The sequence below is a fragment of the Miniopterus schreibersii genome (assembly GCF_964146895.1).
Source record: "Miniopterus schreibersii genome assembly, chromosome: 19".
Taxonomy (NCBI): Eukaryota; Metazoa; Chordata; class Mammalia; order Chiroptera; family Miniopteridae; genus Miniopterus; species Miniopterus schreibersii.
The window spans coordinates 8951169-8979075 of NC_138119.1; the positions used below are offsets into that span (position 1 = coordinate 8951169).

At 46.6% G+C, this 27907-nt stretch overlaps 1 protein-coding gene across 1 annotated transcript; it reads right to left on the minus strand.

Annotated features, from left to right (window-relative positions):
- Positions 1–530: 530 nt before the first annotated feature.
- VTCN1 (V-set domain containing T cell activation inhibitor 1) lies at positions 531–27907 on the minus strand. The gene is made up of 6 exons (XM_081122124.1): positions 27655–27907; positions 12195–12259; positions 5941–6288; positions 4964–5242; positions 2401–2570; positions 531–2101 (listed from the first exon to the last, which is right to left on the minus strand). Exons 1-5 carry the CDS (start codon positions 27684–27686, stop codon positions 2446–2448), a joined length of 849 nt encoding a protein of 282 aa, XP_080978250.1. The 5' UTR covers positions 27687–27907; the 3' UTR covers positions 531–2101; positions 2401–2445.

Here is a 27907-nt window from a genome sequence, read left to right on the forward strand (position 1 = left end):
CCTCTGGGAATTTGAAAATTAAATTTTCTATAACTTTTATTTCTCTATCAACTACCAGTGTGATTTTGGGCAAGTTATATGACCTGAAGATAGCCAGTTACCCACACGTGTCACCTCTGGGTCTTCATCTGAAAAGTGGAAGGCCTAGGAACGATGGTTTTGAGGTTTTTCTTTTGCGATTTTAGAATTTGATAATTCCTGAGTAGTAAAAGTTTTACACTGGAGCATTGGGTTTATCCACCTATATGTCTTCTGCCACATTTATCTGCTTCAAGCCCTCTGTCGCCACTTATTTTCCCAGACAGAGACATGCCAGGTTGGTGAGCCCAGTGGAGTTACTTCAAGAAACTAGACCCAGCCCCCGGCCCATGCTCACAGGCTCCTCTCATGTCCTCCCATTCATTTATCCATTCATTCAGCAGACACTGAAGGCCTGGTATATGCTAGGCACTAGGCTTTAGAACCTGATCGATGACTTTTTATCTCCCTTCCCTTTTGCTCACTTTCTTTGACAAACCAGGCAGACAGTAGTATAGGAAATGTGTATTTAATCATTCTCGAGTGCTCAGAACTATAAAGTCAAGTTATAACAAAATGTAATACAGTCATGGTGGGTCCAAAGTGCCAGGGAGGCAGTGGTCAGTGAGTGAAAGGTGTGGGCGGGGGCTAGAAACAGAATATTCTTTCCTATCAAAGCTCCACTCCTCAGAGCCTCGTTCCAAAGGTTCACTGTCCCTGCTTCCAGAGTCCTCTGTGTGCTTCAAGGAAGGTACATGTTTTTGTTTTGGAAACCAGCTGAGAAATTAATTTGAATTTTGACCGGGCGCGGTTCTGGTACCTAAGTTCAAGGTGAGAGAACTTGAGATAGAACTCAAGCAGCTCTCTCACATAACTTTATTTGTACAGAAAAATTAAGAGAAAGGAACTCGGAAGCTCAACCAGATGCAGACAGTCCCATCAGAAATTCCTGGTTGCCCCAAACTGAGTTCTGGCTCTCTGGGCTACGAGCAGCCAAAGAGACAGAGGCTAATGCGTATTTTAAAAATCCTTTTCTATTCTGCATCAGGGTTTCTTAACCTCAGCATGACTGACATGTTGGGCTGGATAATTCTCTGTTGTGGGCGGATGTCCTATACATTGTAGGATGATGAGCAGCGTCCTGGGTTCTATTTACTAGGTGCCGGTAGCACCCCTCCCCCAAAATCGTGACAACTAAAGTTGTCTCCAAACACTTCCAAATGTCCCTGGGGGTTTGCAAAATTACCCCAGTTGAGTGAGTCTCACTGCTCTAGGTGCTGTCGAAAGCTGAGGTTGTCGCAGTCCACGCAGGCTGGAAAGTCCCAGCCCGAAACCTTGTGATGACTCACTGCCACCTGTAGTCAGGATGAGAGGCCTTTCTGAGACCCTTCAAGGGTAAACATCATCTGAGAAATGAAATGGCACCTGTTTGTTTTTAAAAAGAAGGTGCTCAGATAATTTAGAAAGTGTGTCACCCAACTATGTGTTTTATGTTAAAATTACAGTCGTGTCCCACATTTCTTCAGCGTTTGTCAGGTGGCAGGAGGAGCCAGGGCATGTTTGGAAGCATCATAATGAGGAGTAAATCATCTGACCCATCACTAGGATGCAGCCACCTCTGAAATTGTGAACTGGCAGCTGATTAGCAGCTTCTTACCGTTTTCAGAAAGTTTAAGTGTGAATATATTGCAATGGAAACTCCCTCAGAGCAACATTACAGCAGGAAAACTGAAGATTCAGAGACAGGGAGCTGCAATATCCCATCCTCTCACTCCCCAAATGGGGATGGGTAAGGGGAGGTCCCTGAGATATGGGGGATACACTTGTCTCCCTGTGCATTTTACTTAGCAGTCAACACACTTCCCTAGTTCAGATGAATTATTTTCCCAACTTTTAATACGTTGTCTTTGATGATAGATTTGTCTTGTTCATATTGGAGTTTTCCGTGGGTTGCTTTTGGCTTCTCTTTGCTTCCTGGTCTTATATGTTCGCTCCAGGCTTCTAGGCATGAATTCATTTCCCCCAAGAAATATAAAACTAGGTCATATCTTGTGGTGAAATAGCTCTGCAGATTCCTGGGATTCTGAAAATAACAGCAATAAGATACCATTACAGCCATTCAGCAAACATTTAGTGAGAACTGAAAATCTCCCTGGGACTGTGTGAGTGTATTTCTTATTCAGGAACGGCCTTGTTTTCTGTGTTTGATGATGTTCTGTTGAGGCCACATGGTACCATGTGGTTGCTGAGGGAAAGGAGATGGCTTGAGTGTTTCCTTGAGGGAGGGGATCGCCTTCAGAGCTAATGCTGGGGGCCACCTGACTTGCTAGGAACACAAGCACAGCAGAACCGATCCCCCACACCACTCATGACTCATCTCACCTGTTGTACCAATGACTGTGCGGGATTCTGGGCGGCCCAGGCACGTTATTTTAGGATCAGGTAAGAGGAGAGAGACAGGAGCACCCAGCCGATGGCCAAGACAGGGGAGACACACGGGGAAGCCTTTGAGTCCAGCAGCTCTAGGTGACTCCGCCTTTTAATCTCGGATTCTGTGGAGGAGAAGAGGAAGTTCAGGGTCACAGGAGAAACTGGATGTCGTCTTCACATGGCCAGTCAGCAAAGAAAGGGACCCAGAAAACGGCAAGTTGTTCCTACTACGACTTGTACCCATTCTCCATTTTTCTGTCAAAGGAGGTTCCACTGTGCGGTCCACTCCCGTAAGCACTCAGCCCAATGCAAAGCTACACCAGTAAAGAGATAATTAGTGGTTACCAAAGAAAGGAAAAGCTAAACAAATAGCCACGGCCAGTCCTCGGTTTCAGACACATTGTTTCCCTCCAGTGACCTTTCCAGGTTCTGTGTTACTCGCTTTCTTGACATCAGGGCAAAGTGATGAGAAAGTGTTGTTCTCATTTTGAAGTAGGGAAGAGAAGTGAAGAAATTAAATTACTCTATTTTCTCCCTGGACTGTCCAATCTCACTTAGTTCGTTTTGGCTCAGACACTTGCTAGCCGTGTGACTTTAGTTAATCTTTATGTGTTTCTGTTTCTTCATCTATAAAATAGGATTAAAATGATAATCATCTGCTTCCTAGGATTCTTATGAGGATTCATGAGCTAGAACAGCGCCTGGCTCAATAAGTAAGTAAGCACTCAGTAAGTATTAGCTATAAAAACAACGGTACCAGTAACCCAGCTCAAGCCTAATTAATAAGCATTAGTCCCATTAAGCTGATCAGTTCCAAACCCACTTCCTTGTGCTGAACTCTGTCCCGAGCTCCACATCTGGGTTTACAGTTGCTGCAGCTGCTACCGTGTCAGTGAAAAACATAATTATTCAATAAATATTTTTGAGCATCTGCTGTTGGGGTTCAAAGGAGTCCGATAAGCAACACCCCTTTTTCCAGCTGAGTTCTGAATCAATTCAAGAGTAGGACAAAAAGAGTGAGGTGATTGGGAGACCAAAATATCACTTTGATTGTTAATAAACCTGATAAAGGACGAAGCTTTGTCTGCTCGGAAGCGAGCTGCAGCCCAGACATCTCCAGGGGCAGGCAGCCCCGGCTGGGGCGGGCTTCCTCCTGCAAGGGCAGACCCTGCCCCTGGAAAATTGGTGGCTTGGGGGAGCACAGGAGAAATTGTACTTCCTGAGGGTAGCTAGAGAGACAAGAAAAGAGAAGGAGCTCAACTACTTATGTCTGGCTTCTTCTAATAAACTCACCTCCTCTGTGAGGCATGGAAGAGGGGACAACAGCGAGGCTAGAAGGGTTCAGTTGGTGGTGATCTCTGATCATGGGAGGAAATATGTAGAATACAGATGAGCATTCTCCCCAAACCCGTCATATGCTGGGCAGTGCGCTATCCATTAAGACCCTCATAATTTCTCCCCTGGACATTGACATAGGCTCCTGAAATCATGCCTTCCTATTCTGTCAAAGCCATTCTTCTGCCCTGGCTGGGTGGCTCCGTTGGCTGAGTGTCGTCCCGTGCACCAAAAGGGTCAGGGCACATACCAGGTTGCAGGTTTGATCCCCAGTCAGGGTGTGTATGGGAGGCAGCTGATTGATGTTTCTCTCTCTCACTCTCTCCCTTCCTCTCTGTCTAAAAAAGCAATAAAAAATATATTTTTAAATAAATAAATAAAATTATACATATGAAAACCTGTGGAATGGGATAAAATATTTTCAAATCATATGCCTGATAAATGTTTAATATCCAGAATACAAAAGAACTCCTACAACTAACTCAAGTTGAATTCAATTTAGCTCCAAGGGGGATGGTTTTAAAAGTCACAATTCAGTCTATGCACTTCCTTGATGCTAGCGCAGCCCTAGGTTTTGTAGGCACTGAAACACAGCAGGGAGACTAGAGTGCTGGGCCCCCCGGGTCCTCGTCTTCTCAGCCTGGGAGGCCATTCAAAGTAGAGCTGTCGGCTAATCCTGGGCCAATATTAGGGGGAGCACGAGCTGAACAGGAGAGGAGGACTGGATAAGACTACTGCCGACTCTGAGACCTTTCGTCTTCAGATTGAAAGCCTTCTCAAAGGCAGGCTAGGACCACACCAGTGTTGGGGGACTCGGCATGTAGATCACTAGCTGAACATATCAGAGATGTCAAATAATCATCACTTCCCACTGCTCTGCCAAGGCAGTCCTACCGAGTTGGACAGGGTCTCAGAATCCTACACACTGCTCTCCAGGCGGTCAGAGGTATTGACGCTGAAGCTTGATTGCCACCTTTGACCTGTTATGCCATCAATATTGCTTTGTGTTAGTCTTCTTCTTATGTGGTATAATCCCACCTGGAATTGTGATCAAGGTCTTTGTGACGAGAACACTAGAACTTTCTGTGCCCTGGTACATAATATATCTGTTATAGAAATTAGATTTTAATTTAGATTTCTCACCCCAATGAAGCCATATGAAAAGCATGAAGGAACCCACCTGTCACTTTGATATCCCCTGTGGCTTTGGCAATGTTGTTCTCAATCATGCAGGAGTATGTGTTGTTGATAGTGACATTGTAGAGTACAGATATAACCTTCATGGTCACATTCTCAGAATTCAGCTCAAAGCTGGTATTGGAGACTTCTGAGAAGTTGGTTCTTCGGTCAACTTGGGATGTCCAGACCACTGTAGGCTGAGGGAACCACCGGGGAGCCTCACATCGAAAGCTCTCTGAGCTTGCATTATAGTCCACATCTATCTCTGGGATGCTGAAGGCTGCAGGGTTGAAAGTCAGAAAGGGCACATGTCAAGGTCAGAAAGATAAGACAAGATGGCTTTTGAAGTAGTAGGTCTACACTGTGAGCTCTGCTAGAGGAGGGACAATCATCTTTGTTTTCTTAATCATCTTTTTACTCCTTATAGGATCTATCCAAGTCCCTCGTACATAAATTCAGAAAACATATTAAATTTAGTTGGTAAGGAAGAGTGGATTTCATTGGGGGAAGGATTAATTAGTTTATGGGACAATATGTTTTGTTTAATTACCCTTCAGCTTTTCCTATAATGAGTTCTGTTGTGTGTCCCTGGAGGTACTGATTCCAGGCTTGGGCTAGGGCCTACTTAGCATAGAAGAGCCTCAGGCCAGGTTGTACTCTTCTTTTACTCTCAATATTAGAGGCTACAATAAAAGAGACTATATTTATTTTGGCAAAATATTTTAAGGGATATATTCGAACATTCAGAAGAAGCTAGAGTTCAGAATAAAAGATCTTAAGACCTAATATTATTAACAACTACTTTTGGGGTTGGTGTGGGTCTTGGATGGCGAGGATGGCTGCTAACAGACTTTGAGGGTCCTGTCTGATACTGGCCACTCACGAGCATAATCGCATAATATTTCATCAGCTAACCACACTCTCTAGCCTCAACTATCTTTTGGCGTTTTTCCTCCCCTCTGTCTAAAAAGAACTTACCTCCAGTTTTATACTCAAGGTTAGCATTCCCCTTGCCTTTAGAAGTGATGATGTGACACTTATAGGTGCCAGCATCTGTGAGCCGTACATTTTTCAGCCTCAGAGAGGCATTGCCAACTCTCACTTGATCAGCGAACACTGCTGTCCGGCCTCTGAACATTTCATTCTGGTCTGACAAGTCGTCTTTGCCTTCCTTGAACTCATGGACGAAGCCCACGACGCCTTCCTTTAGCCACTGAATCACGATATCAGAAAGTCTGACGTCAGGTTCGAAAGTGCAGCTCAGGACCCCATCCTCCCCGATGTTCCCAGCCGAGGTGAGGGTAGTGACTGAGACGGAGTGTGTCCCTGCCATTTAGAAAGCAAGGGTCAATGCCAAGGGGAGCTTTGAAACTTCTGCAGCCAAACCCGTCATTACTAATAGGCCAGACATAAACCTCTATAACGAATTGGAAATATGGGAGAACAGGAAAGGCATGGAAAAGAAGACACAAGGATGGAAAGAGGAGACAGTAGTTTTCACAGCTACAGCAGATCTGCCGTAAACAAGAGCTTTTGGGGACCCAGCAACCCAATCCTTGAGAGACAGCAAGAGGAGAACGTATTGGGCTTCTCCTTGGGGTTTGAAGATGCGAATTCAAGTCCTGGCTTTGGCGCTTAGTATCTGTGTGACCTTGACTAAGTCATGTAACCTCTCTGGAGCTCAGAAAAATGAAGGTAATGATATCTGTCTTTCCTACCTTAAAGGGTTCCTGTGAGGCCCAAATGAAATGATTATGGACTTGATTTGCAAACTGTAATTATACATATTAGGGATTGTTATTCTTAGTTGCCCAGAAGTGGTGTGGAAGGGAAACCTCGTGTTAACTAAATGTGACCAGGAGTCCTGAAGAATGTTGAATTCCAAAGGACTGTTAACTTTTGTCTCCATTTGAATGATGGGGAAGCTAAGCATAGAAGGTGAGTGACTCGGTCAAGGTTATGGTGCTGGCTATGGCAAAGTGAAGGGTGGGGCTTAATGAAATTATTTTTTGGCCTAAGACAGAAGACACACCTCTCCAAACACCGCCCCCCAGTAGAATATTAATCGTGCGGCCAGCCGTGTCCACTGCCTCTTCCCCACTTGCCCAGCCGATAGCCCGCTCAGTCTATAAAGGACTGACCGGCTGTTCTTTCTGCACGCGGGCTGCTAACTGCACATGCCTGTAGGACTGATTTTTATTGATTTCAGAGAGAGGAAGGGAGAGGGAGAGAGAGATAGAAACATCAATGATGAGAGAGAGAGAGTCATTAATTGACTGCCTCCTGCACGCCCCCTACTGGGGATCGAGCCCGAAACCTGGGCATGTGCCCTGACCTGGAATCAAACTGTGACCTCCTGGTTCATGGGTTGATGCTAAACCACTGAGCCACGCCAGCTGGTAGAGCTCAAAAAACAATCTGAACATGTTTGGTTTCTAATCACTAATCTTTTGTGGCTCCCAAGGACTGTGGAGTCAAGTTCAGACTACCCAGCATGGCCGTCAGACCTAAATACTGCATGGCACATAGGAAATGCTCATAAACCCTTTCCTTTCCACCCTCATTCCCACTACATTCTTTTATAGTCTATACTGCCTATTCATATCAAGTGATTTATTGATTTTCTGCTTTCAATGGACAAAAACATAAGCAAAGCATACTTGGTATTTTTCAAATGTAAGAGGTAAACATTATGAACATAAGGATATTTTCTCTTTTCTCTTCTTGCCCATAAGGGGTTGGAATTGTCTAATTGGGTCCTAGGCCTTTATAAAGTAGATGAAAGTGATGGATGAGGGACAGACCTGAAGAAGCTAAGCTAGATGGCTTTATGTTAGAAAGAACAGAGAGCTACCGATGGAAGAAAAATTGTAAGTAAAAAGGGCAGAGGAAACACATGTGCATAGGTGGTTGGGAGGGTGTCTGGAGGCTTTAGGGTGTGGTATGGGGACAGAGAGACTGGCCATTCATGTGGGAGGTTTGGGAGAGGAGTTATGAAAGGGGATGGTATGAAGTTTTGCTGTGTAATATGAATGCAAAACGCCCCTTACCCCACCTTGGCATGTTCTTGAACACTGCTTTAAAGATTTAATTTGTTTTTAATTATTTTTACTTGACAGACTGATACCCAAAACATCCCAGGCTAGTACTGGTTATACAACAATAATATTATTTTCACACCCCTGTTCATCTTGCACCTATAATTTATAGTTCCCTCCTCTCTTATCACTAGTTATCCAAAGTCTACTTATATTCAAGGCTGTTCAGATGACAGCCGTGTTCAGATGGCAACACTCTTTTGATCTACCAAGACAGAATGAATATTCTCTCTTTACTCTCCCTGGACACTTTCTTTGCTTCAGTCTATATCTGGCACTAATTTGTAAGCTTTCCTCTACCTTGTCTCCAGCCTATATCTGGCACTAATTCATAAGCTTTCCAAGGGGAGAAACTGTTTTAATCATATTTGTAACTCCTGTACTGCTGTGATGATTAATTTTTTGTGTCAACTTTATTGGGCCACAGGGTGCTCAGACATTTTGTCAGATATTTTGGGGGTCTCTGTGAGGATGTTTCTGGATGAGATTAATATTTGAATGTGTAAACGGAGCAAAGCAGATCATGCTGCCTCTGATGGAAGCCTTAGAAATGGGGCCACCTGGGGCCTGAGGGTGCTTCCCAACTGTGAGAAAATAAATTTTTGTTGTTTAAACCACCAGGTATATGGTATTTTGTTACCTGAGCAAACTGAGACAAGTGCCTAGTGCTATGTTTCTACAGAGAAAAATAATATTTGTTGAGTAAATGAATTAATGAATGGAAGTCGGTAGAAATCAAGAGACTGTTTAATGGTTCTATCCCAGATGATTACAGGAGTGAGGAACATTTGGCAGGATTACCACATCTTAATTTTGGGGAAATGTGAGCCAGTGAAAAAGAAGGCAATGAAAATACAGAGATTCTCAATGAAATCGTGGAGCAAATGTAACTATATTAAAGCAAGGGTAAATTGGATGTAGTCTACATAGTGCCATTAAAGTTGATTTGAAAAATTACTTTTCAGGAAAAATACATAATTAGCACAGTTTATGGAGAGAATGAATTGGTAATGACATATCTTAGTTTGGTAATTGTGCTACAGAATTAATCATAATGTGTTGGCCTTGAGCCCACAGGTGGAGGATTTGTTGAAATATCTCTTAGAGAACTTACTGAGTAAAAGCAGGCCGCTGTGGGAACCCAGGGACCGGCTGCAGGCTCTAGGTCTCATCAAAGATGTGGCAGATGGAATGAGTGTAATGCTGATTAAATCCCACCCTCCCCATATCAGATCACGAGGAGGAACAAAGGCCTGTGAGATCTTTAAAAATCATGAGGACCACGCCATTGCTTTGAACCCAGAAAGCAATCAATAAATACTTACTTGTTAGGTGAATAATGAGTAAAAGTGACAAAATAAAAGTTAATGTGCAAGCAACAGCATATAAATATTGCTGCTCACCAAAGGAAATCCGTACACAAACGTGCAAACAAATATTGGCTCCAAGAGCTCTGTTCTAGGAAACAGACTGGTCTGATATGACTCCCCAGGCCTCTTGGCCACCAGGGGCTCTCGTGTGATTTGGTGAGCCAAAGGGCCCCAGAAGATGAGTTAATAGCAACTGTGTATTAATAGAGAATTCTGTTAATTTAAACAGGCACAGATTTTAAGGATTTCATTGGCCCCTAAGATTCCATCACACACCTTTAATGTTGGAAGGCCCAGTCACTTACTGAAAATGAATTCTCCAGTTGTGGGAGCTCTTACTATCTCAGCTCTGGTCTGCAGGGAAAAGAGGAGCTGTCAAGGGAGCAAGCAAAATCTCAGCGCTATTTGATTGCCCTCTGATGTAGGAACAGGAATCTCTTAGAAAGTAGGGTTACAGGTAACGCAAGGCAAGGATTATTTACAGAAACTATGATTCTGGGATGCCCAACACCACTGGATAAAACCTGGAAAATGAACTGCCCTTTGAAATGGCTCAGTAAGGTTCTGTAGATCCCAGTAGCACGGAGTGTGTACTAGAAGCCATCGGCAGACGCTCACTCAGCACCTGCTGGAACCCAGCTGTCCAAGTGGGCACCACAGCACATGGCTTAAAGGTGGAAACACATAGGGTTAAGCCCGCACCCGTCGATCCTGGGGTGGCACCCGTGAGTGCTACTCTTGCCAGAGAAGAGGCAGGGTTGGTGGTAGCAGTTTCCTGTGTGAGAAGAAATTAGAAAGGATGCCGGGCCAGGCTAGATAAAGGAGCCAGGTCGAGGTGCAGCAGCAGAGCATAGTGTTTGAGAACAAGGCACAGGTGTCAGGCAGTCAGGGCTCAAGTCCCAGCTCCGCCACTTACTGGATATGTGATCTTGGGCAAGTTTTCAAACTTCTTGACCCCATAACTTTTTCATCTATAAAATGGGAGTGTTTAATAATAGTGGTTCCCTCAGAGGGTCCTTGAACGGTCTAAATGATACAATGCCTGTAAAGAGCTTAATATAGTACCTGATTTGCCACATGTTAAACCTTCAATCAGTGGTATCGACAACCATTAGTAACTAGAATCATTTGGGAAGATTGCAGATTAGAGTACCCGGAGCAAAGGAACAATTTACTAAATGCTTTACTTATAGTGACTCGATTTAAGCCAGATAAAACCATGAGTTGTAAGAATTATCATTTTGTGGAGCTAGTATCTACGGTAGTCTTATCTGGTGCTAAGCCTGTGTGTGCTCTTTCTGCTGATATCAGGGCCAGACTGAGATATACAGAGAACCTACTCACTGAAACAACATCCCCACCTCATATAAAAATAAAAACAATGAAAAATTATAAGACAAGTGTAAGAAAAGCCAATAGCTATTTATTTTCTCAGATGACGACAATCTTTGAAAATAATCATTTTTTCCCCCCCAAAATTTGTTCAGTGCTCCTGGTTTGGTGCCTGATTGGCTTACTGAGTAGACTATAACTTTTACCCAGTGTCCAAAGGTGGAGACTTTCTTAGGCTGTGTCCTGTGGCTTCCTGCCATGGCCTCCCTAACTTCAGAGGGGGCCTGCCTTGGTTTGGCTGGGAAACTGTGCAAATTTTAGGAGATGGTGTGTGAATGTATTAATAACAGTAAATTATTAATAGCTGATAGTGTTGACATAAATAATAATGGCAGCCATTTAACACACACCGGCCAGGCACTTTACAAACACTCTGCCGTTTAATCCCCACACCAACGAGGAAACTGTCTCTGGAAAGTTAAGTTATATCCCAATGGGCACCTATAGTTGGTGTCAGTCCAGATGTTAGAACATCTCTGTCTGGTACCTAAACTCTCCCACTACACAGAGCTGTTCTGAGTCACCCAGGGAGTGAGCTTTAGGTAGCACAGGGCCTAAGTAGGGTCAGGGGCCTTTCCACTGCATCTCCCTCCTTCTTAAAAGGTCACCCGGGATGGCAACACTACAAGCTGGAGGAGAGTGACAGAGGAAAGGCAGCTGCAACTATAAAACTAAAGTTCTGAAGTGACAGCTCTGGCCACAGACTGAGTGGAAATAAATGTGTTAGCCTGAGTCAGACAGAGTAAGGGAAATGGAGCAAAAAACTTGCCTCAGAGAAGACAGCTTCTAGCCCAGCTCACTCAATGTCTTAATTAACGTGGCATCCATAATAGATTCTTTCGAGACGCAGAAGAGGAAAGGGAAGACTGCTCCTTGCAGCTGACACCAGCTACTGCATTCAGAAACTCACCAGCCGCGCCACAGGGACCTGTTTCCTACATGGAACAGTCACGGCCAGTCTTCTCTTTACCTAAGACCCCCATGTGCGAGACTTGATATTCTTTATCACGCCAGCTGAAGCTTCATGGAAAAGGGATCATCTACCCAGGTCGACCACGGTTAGAATGGCTCAGCCCTGGCCGCGATTCGTCTGTGATCCCAGAATATCTTCAGCCCTGTCTGATGCATAGAACACTGATCCTCTCAACTGCCTGGTGATGGGGACATTACTGCCTCCACTCCATAGGTGAGGAAGCTGAGGCCCACAGAGATTAGTGGTTGATGTGAAGGGAATACAGTCAGTAAGAGAACCAGTGCTCCACTCTGAGGCTCCCTGTGCCACGCCCTGTGCTCTTTCCCTTCTACCACACTGAGTGGTCGGGGCTCAGTGGTGAGGGCTGGGTGGATTGTGGTAATGCGGGAAATCACGTACCTGAAATACCAAAACCGATGATGAGGGCAATGGCTCCAGCCAAAACAATGATGATGCTAATAATGCTATGGAGAGACAGAGAAACAGGAAATTACTTCATTCTGTTTGACATGCTGTTTTGCACCCTGGGCTCAGACCTGTCATAAGAGGTGCTACCTCAAGCACCTCGACTTTCTCTTCAACACAAGCCATTTCCTAGAAATAGGCACCTTAGAAAGGAATCTCAGCGATTCTGTCCCAGTCCCCCTGGGGCATGGAGGTAGATTAAAGGAGTGGCCCTTTTATTTGACTGATGTGTCATCTTACTTTCCTGTTTCCAGAGCAGGGAAGGCCACGCCCAGAGACTGTTGGGGCAAAACTGATGATTCTCTGTAATGCAGGTGCCACTTGAGGAGCACTGGTCCACACCGAGCCCGCCCTGAGCACCGCCGCCCATCCCTCCTGTATCCACCTACCTGTTTTGTCTCCTCCCCCAGACTTTACACTCCACTAAGGACAGTGGTCATGTTCACTTTGTACCCGCTCATCCCTAGTCGACTGCACCCCACAGATTCTCAACAAGAGCTATTTTCTCATTAAAAAATTAATACGTATTTGTTATGTAAAGTTTAGAAAATACAAATGAGCAAATATTCCATCATCCAGACATAACTACCGTTAACTTCTTGTTATGTATCCTGCCAGTTTTCAATGACCAGATTAACAAATGACATTTGGGAAACAAACAAGGAGGTATTACATTTACCGAGTGCTAGAAGTATATGGCAGGCACATTCTAGGTACCGTCTGTGGATTCTGTCATTTATCCATGCCTTTACCTTGTGATGTAAAGAAAGTTATCATCTCCACGTTACAGATGAGAAATGACAGGGAGGTTAAGCATCTTCCCTAAATTCACGTGGCTGGTAAGTGGCAGAGCTGGGACTGGAATTTGTCTCTGGAGTCTGCACTTGACTACTTCCTATGCTGTCTCCCAACGGTGGGGGCTCTGCTTTCTGTCCAGGAGACCCCAGGGGCCACCAGCTTTAGCTGGTGAGAGTGACAGGCAGGGCAGAAGGCGCACGTCAGAGCTGGTGTGTGGCAGAGCAGTTTCCGGGAAGCTTGCCCATTGCTGCCTGCCCTGGTGCATAAGTCATCTGGCCGGTGTCCTCGGCGACACTCCCTCGCTGCTGGCAGCTCCCACACTGCCGGCTCCCGCACTGATGTTACTCAACAGGCAGGACAAAAGAAAGGCGCAGGGAGGCAAAGAATGATGCTATAGAGAGAAAGGGAAGCACGGGCACTTTACTTTCCGTCCTGAATAGGTTCATTGTACCTGGCTCCCGTTGGCTCAGGGATGGGCCCACCAGAGAGAAACAGCAGACTTACAAGGAACAGTTTGAGTAAACAGTTCCCCTGGAGGTCAAGCCCTCATGAGGTACAGCCAGAGGGGCAGCAATTGAATAAGCAGAATGAAGCTTTTAACAATAGGGCATCTGCAGTTGATTCCAAGAGAAGACCACATTTGACCACTTCTGTTTGCACAGCTCAGTGCAGCCTCAGTTCTTACTGGTCCAAGTGTGTGAGAACAGCTAGCCAAACTCATAGCAAGAGGCACTGTCTGGCTCTCTCTCTCTTTTTCAAGTATTATTTCTTGCCTGGAAAGCAAGCTTTTTAAAAAAAAAAAAAAGTTTTTATTGATTTCAGAGAGAGAGGAAGGGAGAGGGAGAGAGAGAGAGAAACATTAATGAGAGAGAGTCATTGATCGGCTGCCTCCTGCATGCCTCCTGCTGGGGATCGAGCCCGCAACCCTGGGCATGTGCCCTGACTGGGAATCGAACCATGACCTCCTGGATCCTAGGTCGATGCTCAACCTCTGAGCCACACCAGCCACGCTGACTCTAACCAGTGAGTCAGACAGTGGACTTGCATTTATGACCCAGGGATTCACTTACCTGTGGAAATGACTTCAACTCTCTGAGACTTAGTTTCTTTATCTTTAAAATGGGAGTAAGAATAATTCCTGCTTTACCTGCTATAAAGGTGTTACGGGTTGAAGTGTGTCCCCCTAAAGTTCATGTTTTGAAGTCATAACTCCCAGTACCTCAGAAAATGACTACATTTGGAATAGGTTTGTTGCAGATGTAATTAGTTAAGATGAAGTCATACTGGAATAGAGTAGGTTCTAAACCAATATGACTAGTGTCCTTATAAAAGGGGGATCCCGCACTCCAGCCACATTAAATCATCATAGACCCCCCCCCACACACACAGATATGCTGTCCCCTACCCTCTCTCAGTGGGGGGCTGGACAGCAAAGACATGGAGAGATACCTGGACACTCACCAATAGGAATGGGGCAGTGGAGGTTGCTGTTTCAGTTAGAGCAGCTGAGCCCATCTCCCTCACCCCCAGGCCTGTGTTCCCCCCACTGTGGAAGCAGAACCCTGCCTCTCTCAGCAAGTTCCCCATTCAAACAGCAATCACCTTGAGCTTTGTTCTGAACTGGTATGCCCTCAGGAAACAGCTCAACTCCCAGCACCTTGGGAAGCAAAGCAGCCACTATCAGAGCAGCCAAATTAAATAATTCCTCTCTGCTGCTTATTAATTTTTTAAAAACATGAATAAAATATCTCACATAAGGTGTTCTTACATTGCTTTTTGGTTTTTACTTCCCCAGCATAATTTCCGATAATGATGCTACAGGAAATTTTTAATGCAAAGCTATGTCTTCTAACCACTGCATTGGAATTCACCGTGCGCAGTTGTTGCTCCTCACAGAAGGGCCCAGATGCAAGTGAGTGCTTGTGGAGGATTTGTTCATTTAGCACATATTTATTAGTACTTACTATGTGAAAGACACCGAGCTGGGCAATGTGGAGGAGATACAGAGAGGAAGTAAACAAGTGCCTGTCCTTAAAGACTTACAGTGCAATTGAGGTAACACACACACACACACACACAGAGCACACACAGACATGCATGCACATGCATATACATGGCACTGTAATAACACAAGACAGAATGTGGTCAGGGCTTCAGTAAAGAGAGGAAAATGTTCTCTTGGGGATTCTAGGTTGGTAGCAAGTATTTAAATTTTAGAGCAGGGGTGGGGAATGTCTGGCCCATGGGCTGTATATGGCCCTCGAAATCATTTGGTCTGGCCCTGCCCAGGCAACCACAGGCAGGACTTGAAATTCAATAAATCTGGGAGCTGTTTCCAAAGCTAATTTTTAAGTTGATAATTGTGTATGGCCCATGAATGATGTTATAAATATCCAAATGGCCCTTGGCAGAAAAATGGTTCCCCACCCATGCCTTAGAGAAATAAGGAGACTCAAAGTCCATTTCCATGGACAAGTTTCAAAGAAAGTGAAGAGAAAGGCTTTATTCAGGAATATATTTAGCTAATTTGTGCTGCTACACACTCTCTGTCCAGAGCAGAAACAGAAAAAGGTGGTTATTTCTGCTGCACTGGACGGGGTCAGGACCCAAGCACCACACATTAGTGCGCAGGGCTAGGAAACGGTGCTTTCAGGGGACACAGAACTCAGAGCCTTCCCGGGAGGGACCAGCCTTGCAGCCTGGACTCTGCCAAACACATCAAACTACCCACGGGTGGCCCTGCTTACTTCCTTTACGTGTCTTTGCTCCAGCTGCTGCCGCTTTCTGCAGCACTTGAAAGAAATTAGGCATTTCTGTTGAGAAATGATATATTGCTCCTGAAAAACCTCACATTCTATAAAATTGCACAATAAAGGTAACAGGGCTTAGGGGAAAATAAGGCGAAGGTAAGGGCAGACCCCTGAAAACCTATGTGCCTTTGTAATGGTCTCTAACAGAAGCAATAACTGGTACCTTGGGAGATAACTTGGACAGCTAAAGCAGGAAGCTCAGTAGGATGTTAAAAAGCCGCTTCAGGGGATGTTAAAAATGCACAGAGTGCCGGCCGGGTGGCTCAGTTGGAGAAACACAGAATGTTAGCCCGACCGGTGTGGCTCAGCGGTTGAGCATCGACCCATGAACCAGGAGATCTTGGTTCGATTCCCGGTTGGGGCCCATGCCCAGGTTTCGGGCTCGATCCCCAGCAGGGGCCGTGCAGGAGGCAGCCGATCAATGACTCTCATCATTGATGTTTCTCTCTGTCTCTCCCTCTCCCTTCCTCTCTCTGAAATCAATAAAATCATATTAAAAAATACAAAATATTAATAAACAGACACCTTTCCCTGCAGCAAAGCCATTCTGTTATATTCCTAAGTCTGTTCTATTTATAAGTGTTCCTAGCAGCCCGGGAAGCACCCCGAGCGTTTCATCAGCCTCGTCGCACTGTTTTCCGGTGGCACAGGCAAAGCGAGACAAAAGTCAATTCAAGGTTGATGACTAGTCATTTTCCTAATCATACCTGTATTTCCCGTTCCTCCTATCCTCACTGCAGAGAAAAAGCATTTCCAGAAGATCCCTTCTGCAGTATAACATCCCATTGTGTGTACTAACAAACACACGTTAAACCCTTTATGAGCCTCCCACGAAGTGTCTGTGCTATTAGGAGAGCCGAGTATCCCCTAAGCAGTCTGTGCGGTCGGAACTGAGGCAGCCTAATTGTAAGTCTCCCAAACTGGAGTTTAGGAAAGATTCCCAGGGGTGCTCACAGACCTGGGGTGAGGTTTGGCTGCTAATAAGCACTTCCCTTTCAAATTGGCTGCTGCTGTTGGGGCTGCTGACACACAGCCCCCTTCCACCTGTCTCACATCACCTTGCTGCCCTCAGCCCTTCTCCCCACCTTCCTCTGGCCCGCGGAAGCACTGCTCAGGGACAGCCTGGTCATTTCTGGGATGGACAAAACCAAGAGGAGGCGCTGCTATCCCCCCAACCCCCATCAATTCCACCGAGAACCCGTGCTCTTTTCCTGATGCAGCCTCGATGGGAGCAGGGGACTTGCACAGTTGAGCAGTGCTGCAATTTGCCCCATACCTGTGTCCAGATTAAACGCTGCTGTCTCCACGGGGCTGTTGTAAGGGCCAAAGAAACAAGCTGTGCTTTTGTAAAGTGTAAATATTAGCTAGTATTTTGAATTATAAATGTTGATTCTTATTTTTACCCTTTCTCACTGTCCCAAATTTAAATGACTTTTTACTGCTTGTAGATTAAAGTTCAAACTAAGTCTAGAAGCTAAGACTCTCCCCAAATACCGCAAGCTATCTGTCTAACGCTTCTCCCCTTCTGGAGACCTGTATTCTGGTCAGACTGATCTGTATTGACCCCTCTTGCCCTCTGCCTACAACATCCTTCCACCTCCTCTCTGGCTGTGGAAAGCGGGTCCCATTCACAGCCTGGCTTGGCACTGACTTGCCTCTGACATTGTTCCTGAAGACCCAGCTGGAACACACTCCCTTTCTCTTTTCTTAGTGGATTTAAGAGAGTCAGGTAGGGAGGTGGATCCCAGAAGGCTGGGCTCCAATGAGAGAGGAGAGCCAGGCCCTGGAGTTTGGGGTGGGAGCTGGGAGGCAGGAGCTGGGAGGCAGGAGCTGGAACTGAGAAGCTCTGATGGGGAAGGACAGGACCCGCTCTCTCTGGGGAGAGTACATTTCCACTCATCCTTTGTCCCCATCAGTCACCGTGATCTGGGCCTCGGGCAGATGGATGGCCCACAGAGCTCCAGTGATCTGTAATCTAAATTACCTCTGCAACACCCTAGAGCAACAGTGACTGACTTTTCCTCCTTTTCATGCGTATAGGAGATGGTGCTGTCACTGAAGACATTAAAAGACAGCACTTGGGCTGTCTCCTTTCAGAAAGCCTAGCCCTGGGATCCGTTTGTCATTTATTCATTAATAAAGCTGGAAACAAGTACATGTCGCCCTCGGAGCTTTTCCCTACCGAGGTGCACACACCTGTCTTAGCAGTCGGATGCCCTTGTGTCCTGAAATGGGAGACAATGTCCTACTTGTATGCTCCGAGGCGCTTGCCATTCACTCTCTTTACTTCGGTAACACCAGAACCTCTCCCCAGGGAAAAGCAGGCCACCCGGGCCCCCAGTACCCAGGAAGTGGTTCCAGGGCTACTATAAATCACAGAATTCTGTTGTGTCTTCTGATTAAGACTTCTACACATTCAGATACCATATGTTAGTCAAAGCTCGAGATTTAAATCTAAAGTATTGATTTGAGCATAAATGTGAAGGATGTATACTAATTCTAAAAGCTTAAAGACTCTGAACACAAATAGAGGCTCAAGGAAAATTTACATAAATTTGTAATTACTTTATCCTATTTTTGCCCCATTTCTGGCCCCCTGCCTTCCTGCTCCGTCTGTTTTTAACTACTTTGGGCCCCTAAATATATCAGGCTGTTTCTTGCCTCTGTGCTGTGTTTATGTTGTTTTTCCAGTTTTTGCAACATGGTAGGAACTTAATAAATGTCTGTTGAATAAATGCTCCACCTTAGAGGATGCTTCCCCCAGTGTGTCTGGCAGATAGTATTTAACACGTGTTGAATTAATGAATACATTAAATAGCCAAGCTATGTTACTAAGGGAAATGAACACGTTTGTAACTCAAAAGCAGCCACTTATGGGAGAAATTTTCATTCATCTTCCTCCTTGAAGGAAAATTATCTGTTATAAGTTATGATGGGTGAAGTCTTGCTGACACTATGAATTATTACAGAATGCCCTGGAGGGTTGGAAATAGGAGAAGACCTGGTTGGCTGGGGTCAAGAAGGGAGCCTGCAGAAGGATCAATTGATAACAGCTGTGCTCGAGGTCTTGCTAAACTTCAGCCATTTCAGTCACTTCTCTCCACAAATGACTTACAACACAGAAGCATCTTTCTAAAAGGAAAAAGGAACTTTGCAGGGAATGAAAATTTAAATTTTTAGCACTAGTGCATAGACATATCCTTAAAAGAAATAAAAATCTTACTAAAAATGCTTAAAATGCAGAATTCAACAAAACAAAACCACACAAACATTTCTGAACACTTGATTTTTGCAGGCAAGAAAAATAGGGAGATTTGCAGAGGCTGAAAATGAGGCAAAAACGTGACTCTAGACAGGTAAGAGAACTGAACACAGTGGCTGTCTAGGCATTCCAGGGACAAACGCTTCTGTCTGAAGAGCCATGAAGAATATCAGACACAAAGCCAAGGGGGAGAATCTGCTTAGAGACTCACATACGCTGGAGCCCCCACTCCCTCAAAGGACAAGAACCTCATTTGGTTTTAGTTCTAGGTGAAGGAAAAAACACTCCCTAAGATCTGAGGTCTGGATTTACAATGCCTCCAGTCCTGAAGAACCCTAAACCAAGAATTAAGTTGATTTATTTATCTATTTTATATGTTTGTATTGATTTCAGAGAGAGGAAGGGGGAGGGAGAGAGAGAAAAACGTCAACAATGAGAGTGAGTCATTGATCCACTGCCTCCTGCACACCCCCTGCTGGGGATCAAGCCCGAAACCTGGGCATGTGCCCTGACCGGGAATCGAACCTCGACCTCCTGGATCCTAGGTCGATGCTCAACTGCTGAGACACACAGGCCGGGCCCGAGAATTAAGTTTAAAGGGTTCCTCGTTGGTAAAGTTCCAGCGCTTAGTAGGAGCAAAAGCAAATAATCTCTGAAGAAGTGGACTCTCCACCTAGGCCTCAAAGAACTTCAGCAGATAAAACTCCCAAAGATATATTCTCATAATGAAAAACCACTAAGTACACAGGGGAAAAGGAACCATGAACAGAAGAAATGAAAAGGCTTCAGATATTGAAACCATTAGACACAGAATATAAAATAAGCCTTCTTAATGCGTTAAACGAGTAAGAAATAGAGAGTTCGACTAAGGAACAAAAGACTAAAAACTGGCCAGATAAAGATTTGAAAGTGAGCCAAACAGGACATCTAAGAAATGAAAAGTAAATAACTGAAATTTAAAACTCACTGAACACATTAAGTAAGTAGGTTGGATACAACTGAAAGAGAATTAGTTAAGCAAAAGAGTTGAAATATTAAATATTAAAGAGAGGGTAAGACACACGAAAACCGCAATGAGAAATTTTAATATTTATATCTAATCAGAGGTCCAGAAAGAATACAGAGTGAGAGAGAGGCAATGAATGAAGAGAAAAAGACTGAATATTTTTTAGTGTTTATGAAAGATCCCAATCTCCAGATTCAGGAAGCTCAATGAATCGCAAGTAGGGTAAATAAAAAGAAAACTACGAGGCACTTCATGGTGAAATTGAAGGAGAGGAAAGCAAAAATCTTAAAAGCAGTAAGAGAGAAAAGACGGATTGCCTAGAAATTAATGACAGTTAGACTAGTAGCTCACTTTCCAAAGTAATGGGAATTCAGAAAAATGATGGAATTATACCTTGAAAGTGCTAAGAGAAAAGGAAATGTGAGGCATGGGTGTACCTACGCCCAGCAGGCGCTACGGGCACAGGTGTGACATGGAGAAAATACGGCCCCACGGTTAAGGCTTCGTGCCCAGTAGACTTCTAGATGGTGCTGTAAAGACTTAAAAGATGTATAATTTCACCACAGGGCAGAGTCAGCCTTAGTGGCCATCCCGAGAATTTTTTTCAGGCCTGTTAAACGTGGAGAAACAAGCCGCAGACAAGGCCCTGCTGTCCAGGGGCCCAGGCTATCAGGGACTTCAGGAGATGGGCCCAAGAAAACTCTCCTGGGCCAGGAGCACCGGGCCGGCTCAGCTGGTCCTGCGGCGTGAGAAAAGCAGGGCTGGCAACCTGCCGTTCCCACACCGGACCTACAGACTCGCAGGAAAGGGGGCAGAGATCAAAGTTAAGGTTCTTATCTAGAAATTTACAGTCAGGAAGCCAGAAAGAAGTGTTTTCTATTTGGACTTGTGTATACTTTTTTTGTGTGTGGTTTTATGGGCTTGCGTTCTGTATGCTTCAAACCACATACAAGCTGGCGGGGACATCGGTGGGCACCACTACCATCTTTCTCATGCTTGGGGCATCATTCCTGAGCTCAGGGTCAGAAACGTTTGAGGGCCAGGGAGGGAGCTCCCTTCTTTACTTGGTGCCTTTCTTCACGATGCGTGTAATTTCTGTTAGTGCCGGACAGAAGCGCTAGAAATATTAGTTTCCTCTCCTGCGACCGAGACGCTAAGGCCCACATCAGGAGCCAGGGTGACTGTGGATACAGAGTGTGATTTATTTCAAGGTCAAAGGGGATGGAGGGTAGAGTTAGGGGAAGAAAGCCTCCTCCAGAGACACTTAGAGGCAGCTTATGTTAGGGACTGAGTGCCCCATCCGGCCTGGGAGCAGCGGTCAGTGTCCAAGCCCCTTCCCTTTGCACTACTCTCAGTGTGAGTACGTGAAACGCAGAGTTGTTAAAGCTACTGGAACAATCACGACCTGCATGTCTTTTTCCATACGAACAACTGCAAACCTACTTTTGCCTGCCCCTGTGTTTTTAAGATGATTTGACTTTAATGGGACAGAGGACAAATGAGACGTGAGGATCTGAAAGGCGACAGACATGGTCTGTTCAGGGTTCATCGATGTTTGCTGAATCCGAAAGACCCGTGGTCACCCTTCCTGGTAATCGCATGCTGTAGTGCTCCTGAGAGGACAGGGGTATCTTTCGTAGGCATGCTTGCTCTGGGCAGTGCCTTCCACTGCAGGGCACAAAACCGCCAGGGTCCCATTGAATGTCATTTAAATTCCACCCAGTTACAACGAACAACTTTAATTAAATTAACTCCAAGCTCTCACAGGAAGCAACACTCTACCTTTCCCCTCAATTGTCCACATCCCTGGAGAAGTAGGTAATTCCTACCTACACCTAACACCTGCTAATGACGGGAGGTGCCGAGTGATGTCAGAATGCCTCGTCACTGCGCAGAGTCAGTTACTCTGATGAGCGTTAAGTGGCATGTGAATGACAGATAGCCCTGTTTATTAAAGGCTCTGTCACGGGAAGGATTCTAGAGACTGGAGGGTGGTGGGGGCGGGAGTGGAAGCACCGAGGACTTAGTCCTGGCCCAGCCACTGCCTCACTGTACTCCCTGAGTCTAACCTGACAACAGCCCATTCCTTGTCTGGGCCACTTGGCTCTGGTGCCTGGAGAACACCAAATTCAAAGCTGGCTCTGTGTCCACGTTCATCATAGAGCACGTGAGACGCTCCCGGAGGCCCCGCAGCCAGGGCGAGCCTCCCCCTGCGACCAGATTAGCCTAGCTGGCCTCGAAGCTGTAAGCAAATTAGATGGACACCTATGAACGAGGGTGATACCCTGAGAAGATGAACTAATTAATACTTACAATGATGTGAGGGCAGTCATAATAATACCCGTGTTTATTTAGTAACTGTCACTTGAGTAATGTGGCGTGAGCCACTGATGTCACCTCCTGAACCCTCCCTACATGTTTACAGGGGAGAAAAGGGCAGAAGTTCATTACAAAAAAGCCTGTTTGGAGGAAGGTTAATCATGGAAGAATTACTATAGAAAGGGAGCCCTGAAAAATATGATGACTTTGGATAGTGAAGGTTAGCAGGCATCCCTGGGAAGGAAAAGACCAGCCTGCCTTTCTCTCCCGGGCCTTGCTCAGCCCTTCATACTGCTCTGGGCTCCCTCTTTAATGTGCTTTTTTTCTATTCATCACCTCTGTTCTTTTGTAATTACTCCAGCCCCTAGTTTCCAAAAGTGTGTCCTGATGTATATAAATAAGTATTATTTTTTAAAGGATTACATTTTCATAACTTCGGGTCAACCACAATCAAATAGATTTCTTTAACTTCAGGACTTTAATACGCTCGTTGCATAGTGAATGTCCCATAGGAGTATATACAAGGTTGAACCGTTTGAAATTATCATTTTTGTAGGTCAAAATCAATCGACTGTTGGCAAGTTCATATGGTCCAATCAATTACTATTCAGGACTTTCAACCTTGCTTGACTGCAGAACTCTGCAGGAAAAAATGTTGTTGCAGTGTCCTCAGAACTCACTTCAGGAAACACTGTCTTAGACACTTAAGTGCAGACTGTTAGGTGCTTGAATCATGCATAGTGCTGGGACCCCATGATGTTCAGATGCAGCAAGATAATGGACTGAGCAGAATGGGAGGCAGGCAGCTGGAGGAATCCTGCCAGGCCGTGGGGCTGGGCTTCCAGGAAAGATGGCCCAATACGGACTTTCCCAACCCAGTAAAAGTATGGAGAAGCACGTTACTGTTCAGAGTTACAACTGTTGCAATATTAAGGTGCAAGGATTTTTTTTAGCTATAAAATTGCTTTAAAATATTTAGGTTCGTAGACCTAGTTTCCATGGAAAAAGCAGAATACGAAAGGATACACTAATAATAACTATGTAAAAATTATTTGCAGCTGGCTTTGAAAAGGGCAAAATCAAAAAATAGCCATTTCCTCAAATGTTATTATATTGCTTCACAGTGAAAAAGAAATCATACCAGTTGCTCCTTAAGTTTAGAGTCCATACCTCTTGAATGATCCTTCTACTTGCCCATCCAGAGGAAGGACTAGCCCATCCACTTAGATCCCAAAATCTACAGGCATTTCCAGTCTCCAGTGGATTCTTTGTAAAGTCTGCGTTTCAGTTGGTTATGTAAAGTTTTGAACAGGATCCTGTAGCAACACTATTTGTAAATGACAACTCGATTTTCAGCAAGGCCTCAAAAACCTCTTCAGTCCTAATGCTTCACAAATACTGTGTACATTTATAATGGGAGAGGAAACTAGCAGAAACATTGCTATCATAAGCACACAATTACAGCTGAGGAGGGAGTGCACAGACTTTTGTGGGCTAACTTGGGAACCTAGCTCTCATTTATAAAGCTGCGTCCATGGGAAAACGCCTTCCTAATCTTGCTGAGGATGTTGCCCCGCCAGCCCCTTGGTGCTAGAGGTAGAGGGTGAGGTGGTCATTGTCAGGGAATTCCTCTGCCCAGGCCTTCAGGTAGAGCCTGCAGGAGAGACTCCCAGGCCAGCAGCTTTGTGGAACTGCTTCTGCTCCCCCCAGGTAGAGTGGATTTAACTGCCGCCCTGCCTCTCACAAAATCCAGCTGAAGTTAAGGAGAGAGTCATAATAGAAGAACACATGGCTGACGATAAGTGTCTGCTGAGTGCTTTATGTGTATTAACTCATAATTCTAATACGTTGAGGATGTAAGTTCTCATATCATTCCCACTGCACAGAGGAAGAGCAGAGAGAATAAATTACCTGCCCAAGGCCGCCTGGTGAGAAAGTGGCAGAGCTGACGCTGCACCCAGGCAGCCTGGCCCCAGTCTGCTCTGGGAACCTATCCACCCCCTCTACATGCCCAGTAAGATCAGAGCTGCAGCCAGTGAGCTGAGAAGGAAAAGAGCAAAGGGGGGTAGCCCGGGGGGGCTGCGGGGCTGAGAGAGGGTTTTTCTTCTGAGATAGAAAGTGCGGGTTGCATGCTGGCAGGGAGGGCTCAAGGGCGATGGCCGAGGAGGGGTGGGCCCAGGGCACCGGGGGCTGCCTTTGGATAAGAGCCAGGTTCATCCTCTGGTACCGGGAAGGGAGGCAGAGAAAAAAGGGCACCGAGGAGGGTAGCAGGTAGTTTTGGACGCGAAAAGATGAAGGAGCACCTGCCTGCAGGCTCCCGCTTTCTCAGTGAAGGCTAAGGCGAGACAGTCGCCTGGGACGGGGCAGGGGCGGGGGCGGGGGGCGGAGGGAAGAGAGGCGAGAGGGCCGTTTTGGGGGGATGCGGGGAATACACGGCAGCCCATAGGGAGCTGAAAGAGACGGTTGTAGACCCTTAAATTTTATGGATGCTGTCTCTGCTTCTGAGATCTTTCATGGTTTTTATTCTCTGAAAATATTCATTTTAAATCAGAAAAAGAAAGCGGGAGCGAGCCTGCCTGTGCCCCGTCCCTGCCGCGCTGGGAGCGGTGGGAGGCATTGGAAGTGCCGTGCTCCTAAAGCTGACACATGCCAGGCAGGTGGTTTGGGGTTGTGGGGCGCTAATACAAAGAGAAATACACCTGGATTTCTTACCTGCGGGAACCGCATGTTTTCCCCTTTGTTTTCACCAGGGCCCATCTGCTCCCTCTTTAGAACATTTCAAAAGGAGAAATGTGGAATGATGAATTTTCTGGGTGAAATTCATCCCTGTGGGGGTTAAATCCTGTGCTTCGCTTGAGGAGTCAAGTACCTAGTGCAGTGCCCATAGTAGGTGCTCAGTTAATGTTGTTGACCAGAATGTAATCCCTTCGGAGCAGAGATCATGACTTTTCCATCCTTGGACTCCCAGCAGACACTCAACAAACGTTCCCTGAGTGGGTGCTGTGCCCAGTGACAGCCATGATGGGAAAGGGGAGCAGAGGTTTGACCACACGGCTCACAAACGTACCACAAAGGCCGGGCCCGGGAGAAACTGCACTCCAGCATTCCAACCCTGAGAGGCATGCATTCGAGCACAACACTTGAAGGTGGTGAGCTCTCTAGTAATTATTTACGAGAATAATCCACTGGGCCTACAGGGCACGGCAGGCCCTCTCATGAGCTCCCCTACACCACCAATGGTCATGATCACCTCAACAAAAGGTATTATTATGAATTAAGGAAATTATGGCAGAGACAGGGTTTGTTAGGGCCAAGAGTGGACACCAGGCTCCCCTAGGTGGGCTCCACCTGCTTCCCTGAGACAAGTTCTCCAGACCCTGCTTCCTACCAACCCTGACCATTGACCTTCTTCCTGGGGACCCCTGCACAAAGGCCTTGCTGCCCTCCTGGCTCATCACTGCTTTTGCAACTGGAGAGCATGAATAGCTAAACCGGGGCCAACAAGATGAGCCTCTGTGGATCCCAGTGGGTCTCTTGCTGACCCTCCTGCAAAACCAGTCAGGCTGGTTGTAACGTGTTATTAGAAAGCCCACGTATCCGTGTCCCTGGAACAACACAGCCACTTGTAGGGTGTGAGTTTCACATCTGTGGGACCAAGGTATGGAGGAGTGAGGGGCAGGGCAGGAGGGGGCAAGCAGGGCACCAGGGAGAGAGCGTGGGTTTCAGAGTCAGGTAGCGTGGATTTAACTGCCGCCCTGCCTCTGGCAGGCTGTGTGGCCTTGAGCACATGACTTAACTTCTCTGAGGTGATAATTACCCCCTCACAGGCTCTTGTGAGGATTAAAGGAGGCTACTGTAAGGCATCTAGCCCAGGGCATAGAGACAGAAGGTGCTGGCAAAACACTAGCTCCTCAGAGGGAGGTGCTTTTGGGGACAGTAGAAAAGTCCAAATGAAAGCCCCAACCTCCCTCCCTCCCCCACGCCACCCCCTGCTGCTTTTCTAGTGAGCAGTGTGTGCAGGGAGTGGGGAGTGCTGCCCGACAGCCCTGCCCCGCACGCAGCCCCCCAGCGCCTGCTGCAGGGCCGCCCACTTCAGCTGGACACACACGAGGGAGAGAGTTTTCTAGGCTGCCCCTGGGAGGTAATGTTCTCTCCAATCTGGGGTTTTCTGTCCTCTCTCCCCTTTTCTTCCTTTCACTGGAAAAGACACGAACAAGCCCGAGAACCAACAAGCAGGAGCCTCCCTACACACTGTCAGGAGCTGGGGCGACACTGAATCACCAGCCATGTCGGGAAAGCGCTCCCCTCACTTCCCTTCTCTTTCCTCGCAGAAAGGTAGGTGATGTCCGGAGGGGAAAGAGGCAACTGTTGGTAGCTAAGGGATTAGCAAGGGGCAGGGAGGGGCCTCCTTCGTTCACCTCTGGGAGTTAGGCTGGTCCCATAAGCCCTCCTCTCCGCCAGCTGAGCTTTCCCTCCTCCCCGCCAGCAGAGGCCGCGCAGCAGCGTTTCCCACGGGCCCCACTTGCTCCTCGCCTGTTGCTGCTTTCTCGTCTCTCCCCAACCCATCCCAGGCCCAGGGTGGGCTGACTCTGGCCTCCTACAAGGTCAGTCTTCTCAGCAGCAGCAGCAGCAGCAGCAGCAGGGTCTACTCCCTAAGGAGCCCCCAGGAAGACCAGAGACCCCATCCTGGAGCCGGGAGTGGAGGAGGGTGTTGGTGTGAATTACTCAGCAGTAGAGAGATATCACACCCACAGAGAACATCAAAGCATATATAGCCCCCCCTTCATCCTGGGGGCTATACAGAGGGTCCCCTGCATCCCGGCCACCATCAGTCATTGGTTCCCTTCCTTCTCACCAAGCACCCATGGCACCCTGCTTGGTGCCCCCATAAGAGCCTTGCTGTCTAAGATGAGCACCCAGTCGGGCACACACACTCCTCCTTCCAGAGCTGTCCCAGCAGGTGTCAGCCCTCCTGGCAGAAAACCAGCGTGACCCTAAACAGGTGTCCCAAGTGTCTGGGGTGTGATGTTAAGTCAGGTTCAGTTAGGTTCTTGTCCGGCCGGCTGGGCTCCTGCCAGCCCAATGCTGGATCAGATAAGGGTGCAGGTGGGGACCTATGGGACAGCCCGGCAGTCTCAGCACCCCCCAAAGCCCCACCCTGTGCCCTTCACCTGTAAGGATAGAGAAATTGTGCACTACCTCCAGAAGATGATCTGCCCCAGGGATGCCATGGCGAGGGCAAGGGTCCCTTCCCACAGTGCGCTGGGTGCTGGGTGAGTGGAGCCACCTCTGCCCTCCCGGTGCCGTGACTCACAGCCAGCTGGGGTGCGCTGGTCTTAAATAACGAGCTCAGGCCGGGAGTGGTGCGTGCAGCGGCCGCCTCAGGTATGAGGAAACAGCACTGCTTGCAGACGTCCCTGCAGGCGCAGAGGCTGCTGCTCCCAGCTGGCCG